Here is a 21,123-nt window from a genome sequence, read left to right on the forward strand (position 1 = left end):
ATAATTTAATACGGAAAAGTATAAAATTTTATTTTCGATAACCGTTTCTGTCGACTTTCCCTTGTAATATGCATGTTAGCTTTTCCTGACGGGGTACCGCCCCAGCGTTTCTTCTGTGATGTGTTACTATAACGTCCAAGCATTTACCATATTTATTAGGTCGTGTAGTATGAAATGAGTAGAATTGAATTGAAACTTTAGTCATTTTTTTTTTCATATGAAATGTTTTTATTGTCAATCGAAATATGCACCACCATTATCAATACACTTCTGCCATTTAACGGGAAGTTCATTGATTCCCCTGCTGTAAAAGCCTGCAGGCCGGGAGTCGATAAACTCTTGGAAGGCAGCTTTGACAGCCTCGTCGGAGTTGAATGTTTTCCCTACCAAGAAGTTATCCAAATTTTGAAAGAAGTGGTAATCAGTGGGTGCTAAGTCGGGTGAATACGGTGGATGACGAAGAGTTTCCAATTCCAACTCCTGTAGCTTGGCCAAGGTGACTTGTGCGGTGTGTGGCCGAGCGTTGTCGTGCAACAATAGCGGTGCGCTTCGATTGACTAATCTTGGCTGCTTGACCGTCAGTTGCCTCATCATTTCGGTCAGTTGTCGGCAGTAGACATCAGCCGTAATCGATTCACTAGGTTTCATGAAGCTGCGATGGATGACACCTGCGTTGGACCACCAAACGGACACCATAAGCTTCTTTTGATGAAGATTTTTTTTCGCACAATGTTTTGGTGGTTCATCTTGATCCAACCACTGCGACGAACGTCTGGTATTGTCATATAGGATCCATTTCTCATCACAAGTAACAATCCGATTCAAAAATGGATCGTTATTATACCGGCACAACAAAGAACAACAAAGAACAAGCTTCGAGACGTCGTTCTTTCTGTATGTCGCTCAACTCATGCGGTACCCACTTGTCCAGCTTTTTTACCTTACCAATTTCAGCCAAATGAGTCAATATTGTTTTTTTGGTTACACTAAATATTAACGATAATTCGCTTGCACTTTGATGTGGATTCGCTTCCACCACGGCTTTCAGATAATCGTTATCCACTTGAGTTTCAGGTCGTCCACGTGGTCCATTTGTTAGGTCAAAATTGCCAGAACGAAATTTCATGAACCAACGAGATACGGTTTGCTGTGAAGTGACTTCAGTACCAAACACATCATTAATATTGCGAGCCGTCTGAGCTGTTGTGGTTCCACGGTGGAACTCATATTTCATTAACACACGAATTTCACTATTTTGCATGGCTGCACAAAAATGTTTATAAAAATAAAAGTTTTCAATAATTTTGAACACTTTAAACTCTGATCGAAAGAGGAAGAATGTGCCTTTTCCACATAAAAAAGTCAAGTCCAAATATAGATTTAGAGTGAAGTTATTCGCAGTTGAATGTGGCATTTCGAGAATCTACTCATTTCATACTACACGACCTAATACATACTGTTCTAAATTGTTAAAAATCGGCGTGAGTCACATAAATCGATTTTTGTATCTGTATAAAAATTTCAGAGAGTGACAGCATCTGTATTAGACATATGAGTGACGTTGTAAATACAGAGAGATCATTTAAATTTCATATCTAGCCAGCCGTGATATTTTACACAAGAGAAATAGAAGATAAAAAGTAGGTAGTAGCTTGATCATATGTCGCAAAATGACGTTAAAATTATTTTTGATAAAGGAGCCGAGTGAGGTTATGTTGCCTTATTTGCTTTTGATTTTCAAGATTTCAATCACACACTAAGGCTATTTTGTAACGACACAAGTCTAATTGTTTGAAAAATTCACAATTATTGCTGAAAACGTTGTCCATTCACTTCAATACACAAATTTACCTGACGCTTCAATTTTCGAAGACGTTGCCGAGAACTTCTGGGGTGACATTTGCACCCTCTGCTTTAATCCGTTAATCCGCTTAAGGTCTTCGATTGTGAGTTTTGGTTGTCTAAAAATGTTACTTTTAAAATTGGGAACAAGGAGTAATCCAGTGGCGTAAGGTCTGGGGAACGAGGTGGATAGATATGCTCTGTATGTGAATTTATCAAACGATTGACATAATATTCTTTTAGATAATCTAAAGTTGTACAAGCCGTATGAGCTGTTGCTCCATCATGTTGGAAATAACCCTGTTGTAATTCGTCAGGGGATAGTAGATTAATCAATTAGTTCAACATGTTTTGATACCGCTCTGCTGTAACACTCTCGTTGAAGAAAATCCGGAATGAAACATTAGCAAAATGATGTAGGTTACTTAGGTAACCAAATATACATAAACGATAATCGACATACGTTCTTTTCTTCAACAAACTTCACAGCTGACTAAATATGAAATTTAAATAACCTCTCTATACAGGGTGTCCCATAACTATAGGGACACAGAGCGGGTGGAGATAGTACATGTAAAAATGAGGCATTTAGTATCAATTTGTCTGTATCAAATATTGATAGTTAAGAAAATACAAAGTATTTTAATCGACCGGGTATTTGTAACCGAATAAGACAGTATATGAATAAGACTCGGCAAAAATGTATTGAAATTAATGGAGGTCATTTCCAACACCTTTTGAAATAAGTAATTGATTTGATGTTTTGTTCTTCGGTTTGTTTATCACTATTTTGTTATTTTTAGTTAAAATGTAAAATTTAAATAAAAGTGTAAGTTTTTTTGCATAATTAATTTACTAAAATAATTTTTTTATGTAAAAATATTTAAGTTTTCATAATTTTCAATAAAAAATTACAAAAAAACTTTTTACAAAAAATTATGATAATATTTATGCGACATGTTGTATATAAGTGACACTTCTTTAACGCTACATCAAAACCGATGATTACATCTTGTGTATAGTATAAAAATATTCAAGTCCACAAAATTTCAATAATTTATCTTAAATGGTTTTCACAAAATTTATGATTTTCGAAAGAAAAAAAAAATTGCGTACCTTATATTTTCTTAACTAGCAATATTTGATACAGGCAAATTGATGCCAAATGTCTCATTTTTACATGTATTATCTCCACCCGCTCTATGTCCCTATAGTTATGGGACATCCTGTATAAGTAATATCAAATTTTAGTAGGCCTGTGGTGAGTTCTTATATTAATATTTTACTTCGTGAGGTTAGAAAATAGCAGATGACTGTGAAAATTTGACAGTTGTTAGATTCTTTTCCTCACTGATACATTAAATTCGACTACTTCATTATTATTTACACAGGGCCAGAATTGATTTCCATACCATGGCACCGCCTGATTTTCTATGAATTTGACTTCATCAACATTTTTTTCTTTCTCATCCGTTTACGCACGTCAAACATTGTCGTGGCTGTAAAACACGTGATAGAAAATTGATGAAAAGCCTTTTAAACAATTTCTCAAGTATGGCAGGCAATAAATTTGTTTCAATTAAATAGTAAATCATTTAGTTTTATGATTCAATAAACCGTATATTTCGTTACCAATAGAACAAATTAAATATTTTTAAATTGAAAATGTAGCTTTTTTATTTTGGAAAACGTACCTGAATTACTTCATATAGTATTTATTACTGACCTATAATTATTAATAAATGCATCAAACAAAGCCATAATCAAGTATGCAGATGACCCATGATAAAAAATTGAAAAACTGTTGACTAAAGCGGAGGAAATATTACGATCAATAAATAGGTAGTTTCGTGAAAATGGGTAAACAACGATAAAAGAAATTATTTACCATCAAGAATTTTACAATCACAAATACCAAAAAGCTTACAATTAGTTAAAATTCTTAAATATTTTTGCAGATGAGCATTTCGATAGAACTTTTCATATGTACACAATGCACGATTTTCGAGCCCCAGCATGGGCATTTCCGTTATTTGAAGAGATACAAAGTCGGTTAAATTAGGGCAAAGTTGCGCAATTTAAAACTCAGTAAACTCTTTTTTTGAAAATCTTCGACTATTTCCGTAGATATCCGGAAAAAACCAAAATAAAAAAAAAAATTTATTTTCAGAATTTATTTGAAGAGATAATTAAAAACTATTGACGCTTTACCAATGCGACTTTTTCCCTTCTACAACGTGATGATATTACATTAGCAATCCGACGTTTCAATTTCTAGAAACCATAATCAACTTAATTTTTTTAAATACGACTCTGGATTTAAAAAATTTAATTTGTGAAGCTCTTTTTATTTTGAATTTGGTGACATATGACCTTTAATAGTTAAGTACGTTTTTAGTCTTGATATTCTTGATTTCTGTTAAAACGGCTTAAAAAATTAAAAAGCTTCTTCCTATAAACATGCCTCCCTATGTTCTTATAATTATCAAAATGCCAGACAAAAATTAGGTGGCCGTAATCCACACCTCAGTTTATTTAGTTACTTCCATTGAAACACATTTTTTTCAGAGTCCTCTAGAACAGATGATCAACTTCGTAAATGTCAAATTTTTGAGATTTATAGTTAAACACCTTAACTTTTCGATTTTAAGCAACAAATTAAGATAAATGTGATGATTAAAATTTACTACAATTCGCAGAAAAATTCTGAAATTACGTCCCAAAGATACTTTCAACGATTTCCTGAGGGCCAACAACCAGATAGAACATATTTCCTATCACTTCATAGAAACTTGAGTTATTATGAGACATTTTCGAAATCAAGAAAAAACTATGAAATTAGATCAAACGAAATATAATCTTTTTAAGCCGTTTTAACAGAAATCAAGAATATCAAGACTAAACACTATCAAGTCACCAAATTCAGAATAAAAAGGGCTTCACGAATCCAATTTTATAAATCCAGAACCGTAATTAAAAAAGTTAAGTTAATGATGGCTTCTATAAATCGAAATGTCGAATTACTAATGTAATATTATCAGTTGTAAAGACGAAAAAGTTGCAATGGCAAAGCGTCAATACTTTTTAATTATCTCTTCAAATAAACGCTGAAATTTTTTTATTTTATTTTCAAATTTCGGTTTTTTCCGGATATACTTGGAAATAATCGGAATTTGTTGATTTTTAAAAAAGTGTTTCACTGAGCTTTAAATTGCTCAACTTTGCCCTAATTTAACCGACCTTGTATATTTTCCAATAACCGAGATACCCATGCTGGGGCTCGAAAATCAGGTACCCTGTAGAAAAGAAAGGTCATGGGAAGGCAAATGCTGTTTGTTATGGCATTCGGGTCAATGGGAATTGAAGAAGAAAATAATCTATTTAGCCAATTTTGAATCAAGAATTAAGTATGGTATAATCTACTGAGAATCAATTGATTAAGTATAAACCTCATTTTTGGTCCAAAGTTATACGTCCAAAGAGAGTTATACGTCTCCTCGAGAAAATCAAATACTTAGATAATTACAGAGATGGTTTTAGAAAATTGGATATTATAACAGTGTATGCTCTGTATACATATATATGGGTATTTGGTGTGTTTTTACAGGGAATAAAGGGCTTTGTAGATTATTACCTATGCACCCTTTTAGAAATTTCAATGTAAGTTACCCTGACTACAGACTACTTAGTACTGACAGAGAAATACATTTATGTCAATTTAGGTAATGCCCTAACAAATAGATTTAAATTTATCAAATCCATGAAAATGTTTCAACGAGAATTGAAAAATACCCTTAACATTAGAATTATTACTATATTTAATATTAGAATACTCTTCTCGTAGTCGTAGGTCTGACTTGTGATCTGACCTCTTTTTCAAGTCTTTGAACACCGAAGGGTGACCACTTTTTAGCGTGATTTCATTTTCGTGTTTGAGGACATTATTTGAAATAAAGACATTTTGAATTTGGCGATGTTTTCCGTTAGTTAAATTAATTTTTCTATAATTTTTTTTAGTAATAATAAATTGATTTTCAATATAACTTCATCGAATATGCGCCTAAGAATATTTTTGGTCGTGAACAGTAGATAATTTCCACAATTTCCAGTCTTTCTAAAAAAACTTTACACCCGCGCCATTGAGTCATTGAAGTAAACCGCGTCACTGATTAATGTTACATACTCTTCTATCTCTCGAGAACAGTTTTTCGGTGGGTTTTTCCATTCCCATGACGAAAATATACTTTTAGTCTTTTCCCGGTTTTCGGTCACAAAAAGCGGAAATAATCAAGAGAAAGCGCTGCGAGCGGTTTTTGCCGAAGGGGGAAAAACCGTCGGAAAACAGGAGAAAATTGCTGAGAAAAGGCAAGCGGATAAATCATTGTTGGCCGTATTGGTGTCAGGAGTAATTGTTTTTCACGAGAAGAATAGTTGAAAGGGCCGGTTATGTGCCAAGATATTCGATCGGAATGTGGCTTAAATGAGACTTAAAATGATCTAACTTGAACTTACACGGAAAACAACCTTCAGTCTGTTTAATATGCAACATTTTGTGCATTTCTCTGTCGAGTCTAAAATTGTAATATATTCATGCCATTTTAAATTCACAACAAAACTGTCAAGCACAAGCTTTATTCAAATTGCTGCATTTCTAGCCAAAAAAAAGTATCTGAAGCGCGACAAATTTACGTTATAACGACCCCTTTTTAAATCAGTACTTACGGGAGTGACTATACAATGGCAAAGGGAAACGTTAATTTTTAACTACATTGCCGCTCTCTCCAAGTTTTTAATTTTAAACTCGTTACACGGTGTACCTTTGGAGAGCTTTTAGGACTTTGAGACGCTTTCGCTCCAATTACATCTGCCGGCTTAATAAGAGTGGTCCTAATGCAAATTGGGATTTAATTGTGTTTTGAAATATTAAAAAAATAATCGGAAGGGATTTAAAAATCCAGAGTTTAATTAAATAGAAGATTTATTTTCTGCGAGGAATAGTTTCAGTTTGGAGTTTTAGCGTTTCCGTAGAAACGGGTACAGTGAATAGAAAGTAATTTTTGTAAATTCCTTTCTCATTGAAGCAAACAGTGCAGTTCAATGTCGAGAAGAGTATTAGTCCTCAAAATAGTTGTTTCTGTGTCTCTTTCTAAAATTATTTTCTGTTCTATTTTTTATTACAATCAATGGAATTCGCAAACTTGCTTGCAAATTTCCAGTTAGAAACTTTTACTTCCCTGATATTACTGTCTTTTCTATTTTTTAAATCTTTTCTTCTGTAACAACATTGATAGTTCTGAAAGGTGAATCAAAATTTAACATAATGTAAAATTTATTATTCAAATTTAGTTGAAGAAGACACTCACAAAGCGCAATTACGTACCTGCATAAAGTGATTCTACAGTAACTCTGTCTAAAAATGGATGAGTTTATTATCGATTTTTCCACGTCCATCCATCCATTCCGCAAATTTTAATTTTTGCATAATTTCTTCTATTATTTCCTACATTTATATAACTCCAATGCAGAATTATTTGCAAATTTCTACGTAAACGCTTAAGTTCCAAACTTAAATTAGCCAGCGCAGCCGCTATCTGGTATCTTAAAGATGCATATATTAACCTGTCAATATCTAATTCAAAATAACTATGACCAAAATTTGTAGATTATATACAGCATGTCAATTTGAAAACGAATCACCATCGATATATCAATCTGTATAAAAAAAATATGTAAATATGCATAAACACGTCGATTTTATTTTCAAGGAGGACATTAAGTTGGTTTTCTATTAAATTGCAATCACCCTGTAGCAGGGGTGAAAACAACCACTAAAATCTTAAATAGAAAAGGAGTTGAGTTATATCTCATTTGAAAAGTATTTCAATTATTATCGTTCCAAATGTACCTGTTTTTTTTTATTGAAGGATATTCGAAAAATCAAATCCAAACCGGAAACAAACTTAAACATCAACTATATTATAGAAAAATTGTTTAGCACTGTTTTAAGTTTTCACAATGCTGTCCATTTTCAAACTTTTCAATCTCCACTCTAACATTTACAAAGCTTTCTACTTAAATTTTCCTACATGTAGCTATAATTCTTCTCTTCAATCCTTCCAAAACTTGAGGCTTGGCTTTATAAACCACACATTTAAGATGCCCTCAAAGAAAAAAATCCAGAGGTGTTAAATTGGGCTATTGCAGTGGCCACCCAATTGGACCTCTTCGACCAATCCATTTGCCAGAAAACCTATCGTATAATCATTGTATGTCAGGAAGTAAATAATGTGGTAGAAGTTCCATCTATTTGAAAATAAAGATCGTCTTATAAAAGACTATTATTAGCCACGTCAACTTGATGTTCTAAATTCGTTGTTATAAATAGGTCTATTATCTCTTCTAGCAGATTTAAGTAAAGTTCATAGGTTAGGTTTTCCTCTATGAATAAAAGACCACTAATGGCACTCCTAACAATATCTCCGCCTAAACATCTTGCTTTTTATGAATACTGTGCATTATCTTCCCTAATGGGGGGGGATTTTCATCTCTCCAGTATCCGCAATTTTATTTGCTAACATGTCCATTAAGAAAAAAGTACACTCATCACTAAAGCAAGTGTTTTGTAAAATATTTTGGTTGTGATTTATAAAATCTGTAATTATTCCATAACATTGAATCGTGTCAAAACAGTCGTCAATAAATTGTTGAAGGATTTGCATTTTACATGAGTAGAATTTATTTAACTATATCGCTTTCCTTATTATTTTGTGAAACATTCCTACTTCGTCTACTAAAATACGAACGGAGCTGGTCGGTTCAGCAACGAAAGAGCCTAAAACTTCGATTTGAGCTGCTTCATTCAAAACACACATATGTATGTACTCTTTTCTTATCGACAACGAAACCAGTTTCAGTAAACTTATCAACTAATTCTAACACGTATTTGTTTCAAATTAGTTTTGGGGTTCCTCTCATTAAAAATTTTTGCTGCTTTTCGTGCGCATCTTCCACATTTTCCATATGTGAACATAATCTCGGTTCTTTGTTGAAGCGTCTATATAATTCTTTTAAATAACCTTATAAACACACAACATTTACCTCGCGAAATGAAATTTACAATAATAAATAATAATTTAACAAAAAACTCAAGAATTTCATCGTCCTTTTTTAATCGAACAGTCTTATTCTATTGTTTTTCCTACAAGTAGAATATTCAAATAAAAAAATTTACAAATACAAATAAACAAATAAAAACCAAAATAATCATCTGTTTATAAAACCCAGCCTCAAGATTTGGAAGGATTGAAGAAAAGAATTACAACTGCGTGTAAGGAAATTCAAATAGAAATCTTTGTGAATGTTAAAGTGGAGTTTAAAAACGGTCTTTATTTATTTTAAAAAAATAAAGAACAGCATTTTGAACACTTAAAACATTAATAAATAATTTTTCTAGAATACAGTCGATACCTAAGCTTCTTTACGGGTTAGATCATTTTTCGAAAACTCCTCAATAAAAAAAAACCAGGTACATTTGGAACGATAATAATTGAAAAACTTTTCAAATGAGATATAACCCAACCCTCCTTCCCATTTAAGATTTTGGTGGATGTTTTCACCCCCGCTAGAAGGTGATTGCAATTTAATAGAAAACCAATTTAAAAATATCCTCCTTGAAAATAAAATCGACGTGTTTATGCATGTCAGAGTAACTTGTGAAGTATTCTCCATTTTTTTGTATTTGGTATATCGCTTTTTTTTATTAACAGAGAAAAGAAAGATAGAAGAGACAGACAAACCAGTTCACTATTCCACGACCGCTCTTTTTCCCATCAATCTATTAACTGCCCGTTCTTTGTCCCTCTTGTCTTAACTTTCCCAGTTCTGGTGAGTCCTTCAGAACCATGGGATAAGTACCTGCTAGTCCCTATTACAAAGGAACCAATAGTTTAGTGTCACCCAAATAATTAGCACACATGACCACTTAAGCGCGCCGTGGCAATAGTGACCTCGTTCGACAGTGCTTTGTCTTCAGATGGCCCTGTCAGCCTGCCCTTCATCTTATTGTCTATCCTAATGCTACTTTTATAAATCTCAAAGACTAATAAATCTCCGACATGCATATTTACATATTTTTTTATAAAGACTTATACATCGAGGGTGATTCGCTTTCAAATTGACACGCTGTATGTATGTATGATGATAAATAGGCGATTTCGTAATGTTACTATAGCTACTTACGATATATCCTTTGCCTGAGCTGCATCTACTGCTTGCCTGCAAAGGAAAACGAAATGATTAACTTCCTACACAAAAACAACCTTTTCCTTGATTCTATTGTGATCGATTAATTTTCAAGTTATTCCCGTTTTCAACCTATAATCTTTCAATAACTTTGTCTTCCCCCCTCCTTCCTTCTCTCCCTCTCTAGACTTTTGGGCAAAATTGCAGTTTAATAAAACTTAAATCGCACAACGCTTACACAAAAGCGAATAAAGTACAATAAAAAGTTGGAAAAGTGCCCTCGAGTTTAAAACTGGCCGAGACAAAGCCCGCACAAAGTCACTATCAATATTTTAAAAAGTTCCGAGACTCCCTCGGATAGTTTAGTTATGAAAAATACATTTTAGATTCTTCGCTTTAATAGCGGATTTTAATTTGAATTCTCCCAAGGGAACAGGACGGAAGGCGGAATGGAGGGAAAGTTGCTTTGAGTTTGCCGATAAAACTGGGGGATTTATTACGATTTAGATTAGTGAGTTTACTTACATCGCTTAATCGGTCCCTGGAACTATCAGCATCGCGTTCGCGAGGTGCCACTGACACCACCGAGGAACCCGTCAATCTTTCGGAAGCCCGACCACTGTCGTCGCTAGTCGCTGGATCATGAGTGGATGTCAAACCCTGAAAAAGAAAAACAAAAAAATACTTTTATATTTCCATCAGAAAGTTCTTGAACTTAATATTCTAGAAAACTCATCAGATCATACCAATGATTCATAACGTGGCGTTTAACACGTTAACCGCCCACCGTATATTTAAATTTTTAGTCGATAGGGCCCATAACGAAAGTTTGTTTTAAAATGATTTTTTGATTACATTACTGTCATATATATTCGACTTTTATTATAAAAATGCCAAAAATCAGTAAAAACACACTTTGAAAATGAAACCCAACGTTTGGGATTCGGAGCCGATTTGACAGAAAAAGTGAAACCCGTGGTTTGGGCTTCGTGGCGGTTAACGTGTTAAAACGTGCCTTAAATCCTTCTGACTACAACTTTACGTTCTTTCAAAATCTGTAGAAGAAACAGGTCACTTCCACAACTTCGAAATCTGCGCGACAGTTAGGTTATTTCAAATTATTGAAAATCTGTTATAGAAAAGCATCAGATCAATCCAGGTTACTTCAAAACCTATGGGAAAAAATCAAGTGGATTCGGGTAATTTGAAATCGACAGAAATAAAAATTGGGTTCTTTCAAGTTTGAGCAATGATAAAATCTCATAGGTAGACGACATACGCATAGAAGGAACGTAACACGTTTAAGAGATTAAAAATAAAATAAAATGCTAAATGAGAACAAAATGTTCGACCTTATAAACGAATTTTTTTTGGATCGTTCAGTAAAGTACGGTTATTTGCAAAAAATTATGATGAAAACATAAACATTTCGAATCACCTGTGAAATCTGTATTTGTTATACACTCACTTTCACATGAAATGCACCACCCAGTAATAATAATAATTAAGTCTTGTAATTTTGGCAAAATAATGCTTCATAATAGAGTATCAAATGATCAGACTTTCAGTTAAAAGATACAATATTTGATAATTAAAAAATTAATAATGAATGACATCGCCTCGTACGGCAATGCAAGCACGTACTCTTCGCGGTATGCTTTGCAACAAATGATCAATATCTTCCTGGGGTATTTCATTCCATGCTACCTCAAGATGATGTCGTAGGTCATCCACATTGTTGAGGCCTCGGTAAATTTCGAAGACGGCGACTCATCATATCCCAAAGATGTTCGATGGGCGATAGGTCCGGTGACCGTGCAGGCCAAGGCAGTATTTCCAATTGTGCTTCTTCCAGGTATCGTCGAGTAATGTTCGCACTATGTGGTCTTGCATTATCCTGTTGGAAAATGCCATTTGGTAAAGTTTGCATGAAAAGTACTAATACTGGCCTCAGAACATTGTCAATGTAGCGACGTGCGTTTAGGGTGCCTGGAACGAACACAAGAGAAGATCTTCGGCCAACACATATCGCACCCCAGACCATAACACCAGGTGTTAAAGCTGTGTGGCGCCTTTCAGAAAATTGCAAATTTCTTCTTTCACCTTGGTATCGTCTGACTCTTCTACGACCATCATTGATCCATAAACAAAATCGCGACTCGTCACTGAAGACGATATTGTTCCACTCATGATTCCAATCAATTCGTTCTTGACACCAGGCCAATCTGGAAGCTTGGTGTTGGGCGGTTAGTGGCAGTCGTAGATTTGGGCGGTATGAATGCAGGCCAAAAGACGAAATTCTTCTGTAAACTGTTGCCATCGACACCCGACGATTTAGAACTCCCATCCAATTTACTGCAACAGATATTGTTGTTTGAAATCGATCACCAATGGCCATCCGTCTAAGAAGTCGATCTTCACGTGCGTTGCTGCTACGGGGAGGACGTCCAGCTGGACGATGTCGCTGAACCCTCTCTTCAGGCCACGAAGACCATATTCTCGCAATCGTGGTGTGGTTCCGATTCATTCTTCGGGCAATCTCACGAAAAGAAAGTCCACCCTCCTTCATGCCGATAATTCGCCCTCTATCAAAATCCGAAACGTGGGAAAAATTTCGACGCAGTCTCACTGGGGGCATTTTGAGATGTCTTGTTCATAGTTCAGCAACAAAATAAACTGATATTTCCATGTAAATATTATTTTATTTATTTACAATTGAATGAAAAATCTAATAGGTCGATGACAAAAAAACCACCAGCATTCTTTCTTTTTTACTGAAAGTCTGATCATTTGATACTCTATTATGAAGCATGATTTTGCCAAAATTACAAGACTTAATAATTATTATTACTGGGTGGTGCATTTCATGTGAAAGTGAGTGTAATTTCTGACATTCTAATGGTGGGCCACAATTAGACAAGGTTCAATTTGAACCATCTTGAACACAACTTTTTATGTTCTTGAGTTTGGTAAGTCTATTGACTGAATTTCTTCATATAAGGAAAAACTCAATTTATTCAGCATATTTATTCACATTTTCTTCACCTACATTTGCTATTTTCACACTCTTTCTCCGTTTGTATTATGCTGAATTTCACTAGCAACCATAATTTTTTGCACAATTTGCCATCAAGCACCAGAGAGCAATTAAGTATTTATCAGGAAAAAATCAATCAACCTAATACGGGACCTATAGGCGACTTATCTGGGAAAAAATGACTCTGGTCGGATAATTGCGCCCAATTATCCGGGGGTAATTATGATCTTGTAGTGCCGATTACTTAGGCGGTTACTTAATTACCGGCCCCGAAGATAACTGTTATGGTTTCTTGTAATGTAATTAATGCTGTTGATTGATGGAATTTGCGTGAATTCATGTCGGTATGTCGGTCGGTTAGATCATAATATTCGTTCGATGGGATTGTGCAATTTATTTTTTGTTGAGCTGTTGTAGCACCCCTTTGTTCGTAACTTCCATTACGTGCAAATATTAGAGACAACCCACCGCCGGAGCACTTAATTAAGGAAAAAGGCGTGAATTAATAAAAAGGCAACAGCAACTAAATACCCTCGTACACGAGGCATAAAGTCTCTAATTAGAATTTTATGGTTCTCGGGCCTTAATGACAGTCTGCACCGTTTCAATAAACTAAATGCCAGAGCGCCGCTAATAATACTTCATTATTTCGGACGGCATTTATAAATAATAAATGACTAAATTACGATATAATTTTCCTTTGTTTAAACGCTTATTACGTTTAATAGGTAATAGCAGTATTGATGCGGGCGAATAAATATATAAACACGGCATTGTCGGATGGTAAACATAAGCTATAATCTATAATGAAGGCTCAGTAATGTTGGCATTACGATACGATTGGACAGGGACGGGTCGGGAAAATTACCAGTGTGTGAGCAGGGCAATTTAGGCCTAATGACCCTATTTGTTTTCTATAAATTATTCGGGAAAAATTTAATAAAAAACCTCTTACTCTTTATTCATTCAAGAAATATTAAGTGTTCCCCCTTGTTTTTGGCATTGTTTTTAAATCTCAGGACTTCAATAAACTTATCTGATGTGTAGGTCTGGTTGCCTACACAAGATTCGCCTTATAAGGTGGCAGGTAAATTCGGCTCGGCATACGGTGGGAGGAAATAGTCTATATCTTTGGACAAAATCAGTTATAAGGTTCATTTTTTTATTTTTCTTCTATTTCTAACCATTCCGCAATTTATGTTTTTCAATATTCCTGAAACATCCCAAATACAAAAAATTTAGATTTTTTTTAATCAGTTTTCCACCATGTTTTTGAGAAAATCATATATTTTTGTTTTTTTTTTGTTAAGACATTTAAATGACCCGAAATAAAGCTATTATTAATATATTTTCAACATATGTATAAATTTCAGTTTATAAATTATCTTTGGTAAAAATTGAGACCATTATTATTTAGCCAAAAAAAAAACATGGATAAACACACAACCAATGGCAACTGCACAAAGTTAATTTCGTTTAGTTTATTTGGACAATCCGGAGAATTCAATTCAATTTGGCATAACGAAAATTGCGGAGTCCGGCGAAAAATAAACTTGAAACAATAAATCATAAAACTGGGCTCAAATTATTTTATCGTAAATTCAGCGGGCGCAATAATTTCCGAAATGCCTCTGTTAAATATTCGATGAAAAACGTGTTTTATTAATGGATAATGCCCCTGATTGGTTTATTTTTTCGGTGGTGGGCTGTTTTATGTCAAAAACGTGCGCGGCTATTTGTTTGCTTTTTCGATTTCTCAATTGCCAAACGAGAAAAGGTATGTTTTATAAACACATACATATATTTTAGTGCAGTAGATCGAGAATTCTGAGTGTTTTGTTATAAGAGATAATTATAAGAGAACCTGTAAAGTGCAGGCATTTGCAGCCAAATGACTGCAAACAACATATTTTTCAACATCAAAATTCTCCTAAAGAATGCGAAAACTATTAAAATTGCTGAAAATTATAAGGTGAATTTGGGCAATTTTGTAATTTTTCAACACTTTAAACGAAAATTCTGAAATTGTTGAATTATCAAATTGCATTGATTTTTGAAAATTCTAGAGAAAAAAGCGTAGCTTGTTCCAATAACATATCAGGACCATTAAAATTCAAACTTTTTGAGAGAAATTTTTGGTTCCAAAATTGCCAATCCAAATTACTTCATCATATAAGACATTTTACTTAATAGCAAGCAAATTAAGATACAAGAAAAACAAGAGACTTTAATACATTACTTATATAATAATTTTATTCATTCAAATCTAAAAAGGCAAAACCCAGGTATTTAGAACGTAGTTCACGGTAAGTTGCACTATAGTTGGTGGAAGACATTCTATTGTTTTAAGTAACTGCGTTCGAAACTCCACTTCTATACTGCATTTCGTGGAAGTTAAAATGAAAAGAAAAATGTAAATTCTAATATTTGCCAGTAGTAAGTTTCAGGAAATCAATTTTAATTAGCAGTACTTTCATTTGGATAGGGACGAGGATTTCGACGTATTACGGCCCCCTTTTTTAATAAATAGTCTATTTTTCAGCACTTTTATTTAGATCTATTGATTAGGTTAAAGTTAAAAAATTGTGCTCTTTTCATTGACCTACTAAAATCAAGAGAACCTACCGGTCGGGGAATACATGTTGGAATTTAGGAGATAATAAGAGGTACAACTTAGAATGAAATAACTTTATTATCCAAAAAAGAAAAGAAATTAGAGAGGACCAAGAATCGTGTACGTCTTGTGGACGACAAATCTTCAGACTAAAACTTATATATAGAACTAACTCTAAGAAGAAAAATATATAATCATAACTGCTATGTACATAGGAAATCAATCCGTTTGTCTTTAGACGCCGCTAGAAAAACTGTTTATTATTAATTTGGATAACTTATGGTTGAGTATAGGATTTCAACAATACATACATAAATAATATCACTCCAGATACTGGTTACGTATAATCGTAATAATAAGTGATTAAACAGATTCATGAAATTTTACATGTTTTGGAATTCTTAATATTATGAAATCCCGGTTTTTCTCCGACTAACACAAAATGGCAAAACTTTCAAAAATCTTTACAAACTAATTTAGCTGCTACCAAATTCGCATTGAATCACTATTAACGCCGATCACTTTACATTATAACCACCATCATCAGGCGACCATAAGACCTATTATTACGATATTATTACGATAACCAAAGACGAAATCTACTCAATCCCCGTCACATCAAACATCTCAATTTCCCGAAATCCCATCAGCCAACCGCATCAATTAAATTACTCCAAATTATTTGAGGAGGATTGTCGACGTAATTTTCGGCATTATCGAAAGGATTTCCCCAGTTTCCCGGTCCTTCTAATCAGGAATCTCGAGAAAGGACGATACCGGACAATAGAACCCCTCGGGACGGACAAAGGGCGTTTGGGCGATGGAAAGTTTGAGGTTAATTAGTTACGTGCTGCGTGGGCAAATAAATTTAATTATTTGCGTTTTATTGATGTACACGAAATCAGGGAAATCGAATGCACTAATCCCAGGAAGATTTAATGATTCGAAGCCCCCAAACACACATTGCGTGTCCTGACACTCATCCCGGGGGATTAAGAGCAATAACAAAGCCCGTGACACACGAGAGGGATCATCGTTTCAAGATATGTCACCACACGAACGGGATGATGCCCAGATAAATTCCCTTTAGGCGCCCTTTTTGTTTGTTTTTTTTTTGTTATTTTCTTTCAGGGACACTTACATTTATATGGTAGGGAATGTTACAATTATTAGCGTCGCGAATAAGCTCGTAATTCTTTGAATGAGGTTGAGGTCACTATCGAAACTTATAGATCGCACATACTAATGGCCATTTATGCCGATTTCGTTTATAAATAGTTAAGCTGATACGTGCAATGCTTTTTTTCAAATACAATTTTAAATTTTAGTAAAATCAAAAATCAAATTTTACACACAAATAAATCGCAGCGGGTGTTGTATTTTTATGGCCCGTCGCTCACGGTAGCGGGCGGTAAAGTTATAATACCGCCCGTCGCTTTTGGCAACGAGCCGTAAAGTAAAAATGACGTTTGGTAACATTTTAACCGTCTTTAATCAAATAGCGAGTTACAATATGTTTCTACTTGCATGTAGAAGATCTGAAAACTATTATTTGAGTATAAAACGTGGTATGTACCACGAATCGAAAAAAGGATTACGCCCTTGACCGAATAAAGGTTCTCTGCTTTCTGTCAGGCCTCAAACTTCGGCCGCGGGCATATTTTTTTTCTTTCGGTCCTCTACCCCTAAATCGTTATTACCGCACATAGAGTGCGGAAGTTTTGGATGGAACAGTCCATATAACTAAAATGCCGAACATATGCGGCCAAAATCCTCGAATACGTCGATTTTTATTTTTTCTCGCGGTTTTTTTTAATGGTAAATTCATGTATACAGGGTAGTCCAAAAATCAGGTACGACCATCAACTTTGTTTCTCTAATGGAAACACCTATTTTTTATTTCATTTTTGAATTCTACGCAAAATTTTAAGTGCGTTTCATGTACCATGTCTTACACCTAAGCGCAACAGGTCTCGAGAAATTTACGATTGAACATTGTTGACATTGTTTATTTACCGTGTGTCCTAAAAAATTTCTAGCCAAGTAGGTCATAGAATTATTTGAGCGCGAATCCGCATGTCTTTTTTTATTGTTTATTTTTGTTCAGTTTCTATTTATGCCAAGTAGTGTCCCTCGTTGCTTTTGATTTATTGTAAAATGGTTCGTCATTTAACAGAAAAACAGAGAATCGAAATTCTGATTATGAAAGGATGTGGAGATAGCCAACGTACATGTACATATCAAGAAATATGTGTTTTATTTAACAATAAATATCCAGATGATGGTTCTTTAGTGCACTCCATAGTTTTTAAAATTTCAAATAAGTTTTCTGAACTGGGACATGTTAGAGACAATTTACAGCCTAACATTTACAGGTCTAAAGCACCCGAAGAAGTGCAATTAAATATTTTATTGCAGCTACAAGAAAATCCACATAATACCTCGCGAGCAGTGACTGTTAATAATGACATCAGTCACACTTCTGTTCTGAAACATTTGAAAACTTATAAATGGCATCCATACAAATTACCACGAGTTGGTTGGTCCACGAGCTAAATACAGATTATTCTTATCGTAGAGTTAAATTCTGTTCTAACATGATGGAGAGGTGCAATACTGATGCTAATTTTGTCAACTGTATTGCCTTTTCTGATGAAGCTACCTTTACACTTAACGGTACAGTCAATAAACAAAGCTGTCGCTATTGGGCGCCCCAGAATCCTCATTGGATGACGCAGGCTCACACTCAATTTCCAAAAAAGGTAAATGTTTGGGCCAGAATCATTGGCAACAGAATTTTAGGACCCTATTTCATTGATGGAACATTAACGGGTGAAAAGTATTTAGAATTCCTCATAGATCTTGTTGCTGCTCTTATTGAGCTATATCCAAATAAGAATCATCCTAATGTTCCCAGTCGTAGTTTATGGCTTCAACATCATGGAGCACTCACTCATTATCATGTTGGTGTTAGGGCTTATTATATGACATTTTTCCTAAACGCTCAATTGGGAGACAGGGGTAATTGAATGGCCGGCACGATCACCTGACCTTACGACTTTAGATTAATTTCTATGGGGTTACCTTAAGAATAGGGTATACTTTAACCAACCAGTAATTATCGAAGCCTTAAAGGAAAGAATCCGTAATGAAATAAGGACAATTACCCCAGCAATGGTTCAAATTGTCAAACAGGAGTTCATTCATCGTCTTGCTTACTGTCAAGAAGTAGGCGGGATCCAATTTGAACATTTAATTTAATTGTTACTTGTTGTTTTATTTTATTAAGTCGGTCTTTTTCAGACCAAAGAAATTTTAAACGAAATCAAAAGTTTTACTTTTTGATATGTTCAATCGTAAATTTCTTGAGACCTGTTGAGTTTAGGTATAGGACATGGTACATGAAACACACTTAGGACTTTGCGTAGAATTCAAAAATGAAATAAAAAATAGGTGTTTCCATTTGAAAAAACAAAGTTGGTGGTCCTACCTGATTTTTGGACTACCCTGTATACATAAATTTACCATCAAAAAAACTGCAAAAAAAAATAAAAATCGACGTATCCGAGGATTTTGATCGCATATGTTCGGCATTTTAGTTATATGAACTGCTCCATCCAAAACTTTCTTACATATACAGTACGATAATATTATAATGAAGTTACAATATAAAGTAAAGTTATCACATATATGTTCATAGGAAAAATATTATACTTAACACGTACAAAAGTTACAGCAGTCGATTGTTGACCAAACTTGGCTTTGCGTCGTTCGGTCAACTGCATTAGATGCAGTATCACTTTCCGTACAAACAATAATCCGCCTGTTCATGGTTTATATTAAAGCCAAATTTGGACTTTTTCAAAAGCGTTTTTTTACGTGAAATATTGTTCTGCTTTAAGTTTGAGCACAAATCAGAATCATCTGCTAGATACTCACTTCGTTTCATTTCTATTCTGTTCGGACTTGCCAATGTAACAGGTAAAATATACATATAAGATCCGTTTTCAATTAACTTTTTTACATTAAAAATTAAATTTCAAAGGGGACTTCTTTCATATTTTGCATGCAACACAAAACCGAATTACCAATTGAGTTTTTCATGCTGTGAAGATTAATAAGTTTTAAATAGTTCTTGTAGTCGCAGTGCATAATGGGAATTTACTAATAAATCTGTTCACTTTTGCTTCATCAAAAGGTAATGCATATTATCGAAAAACATGTCAATTTCCCCCGTCATCATAAATCCACGAAAAGCACCAATACCAAGCGATTATTTCTGGTTAAACAAGCTACCAGATGTCAAGCAATCTGATACCGACTTGTAACAGATATCTTTCAACATTTTATTACCTGCTGTTATTAATCTCCAGCACTCAGGCCATTCGGCGATTTAACGTTTGAATAGAGAGCAACAGCCGAAATACGGTATAATTTTTATGGCGAGACGTTAATTAAATTAGTATTCATTGACATTTGTATTCAGTTCTCGAAGAAAACATCATAGCTCAACTTACCGTCCGATATCTAGAAAACCAAGTTGATAAAAATGAAGCTCTACATTCAGTAAGGTAGCATTCAATTTCAACAAGGTGGAGTTCTCTCACTAGATTTTATCACTTAGGGAGTGGCTTAACCATGAATTTCCCGATAAATGGGTTAGTAGAGGATATACTATGGTCTGACTAGCAAGATCACCGAATCTGACACACCTCAACTTCTGCCTTCGGGGTCATTTGAAATGTACCATTTGTAAAACACCTGAAAGTGTTAACGATCTGAAAATCGGAATATCACTGAAGTGCAGGCCATCCAAAGGGACTTTTAGTAAAGTTCCATAGGAATTTGAAAATATACTTAACTATTACCTCACTAGTAACGCCTCCCTAATATAAACATCAAATAATTGGCGAATATGGCAATTATTCCGCTTAAATTTATCATAAATAACGCCCCTTTACTCAATTTCACCTCTATTTATCGAATTGGCTGTAATATAATATCAACTCCTTAATTCAGATTAAATTTACTGTTAATTCAACATTTTACTGTTGTGGATATCCAAAGCACATTATTCTTAAAATTCACATTAAATTCTTAAATCAAGATAAAGTTATGTAAACTTCAGTTAAATCTCATTTACTTAAATGCATTTCTATTGAATTAGTTGATTTGCAAGAGAAAATTAATTTTCAACCAGTTTAAAATGTAGTTTATTTGGAATAAATTTAAGGTACTGAATACAAATTTTCATATTTTTTTATTGTTGTTAACTATTTTATTTACAGCTTTTTTTGCATTTTTATAGTTAAAAAAATTAAGAACGACCACGATGGGGTTACAAAATCAAATTTTCTATAGGCGAATTTTACAAAGTGACGGTGGCGAC

General features: G+C 34.1%; 1 protein-coding gene and 1 pseudogene across 5 annotated transcripts in view; both read right to left on the reverse strand.

Moving 5' to 3' along the window:
• Positions 1–21,123, reverse strand: part of LOC136416874 (autism susceptibility gene 2 protein homolog) — a 100,354-nt gene that overhangs the window by 63,552 nt on the left and 15,679 nt on the right. For all 5 annotated transcript variants that reach the window (XM_066402282.1, XM_066402281.1, XM_066402280.1 and 2 more), the window contains exons 3-4: positions 10,609–10,743; positions 10,081–10,116 (exon numbers count right to left, since the gene is read on the reverse strand). In XM_066402282.1, coding sequence (XP_066258379.1) covers positions 10,081–10,116; positions 10,609–10,743 — 171 coding nt within the window. The remainder of the gene's footprint in view (positions 1–10,080; positions 10,117–10,608; positions 10,744–21,123) is intronic.
• Positions 160–21,123, reverse strand: part of LOC136416901 (histone-lysine N-methyltransferase SETMAR-like) — an 89,452-nt pseudogene continuing 68,488 nt past the window's right edge.

The sequence above is a fragment of the Euwallacea similis genome, chromosome 25 (assembly GCF_039881205.1).
Source record: "Euwallacea similis isolate ESF13 chromosome 25, ESF131.1, whole genome shotgun sequence".
NCBI classification, from domain to species: Eukaryota; Metazoa; Arthropoda; class Insecta; order Coleoptera; family Curculionidae; genus Euwallacea; species Euwallacea similis.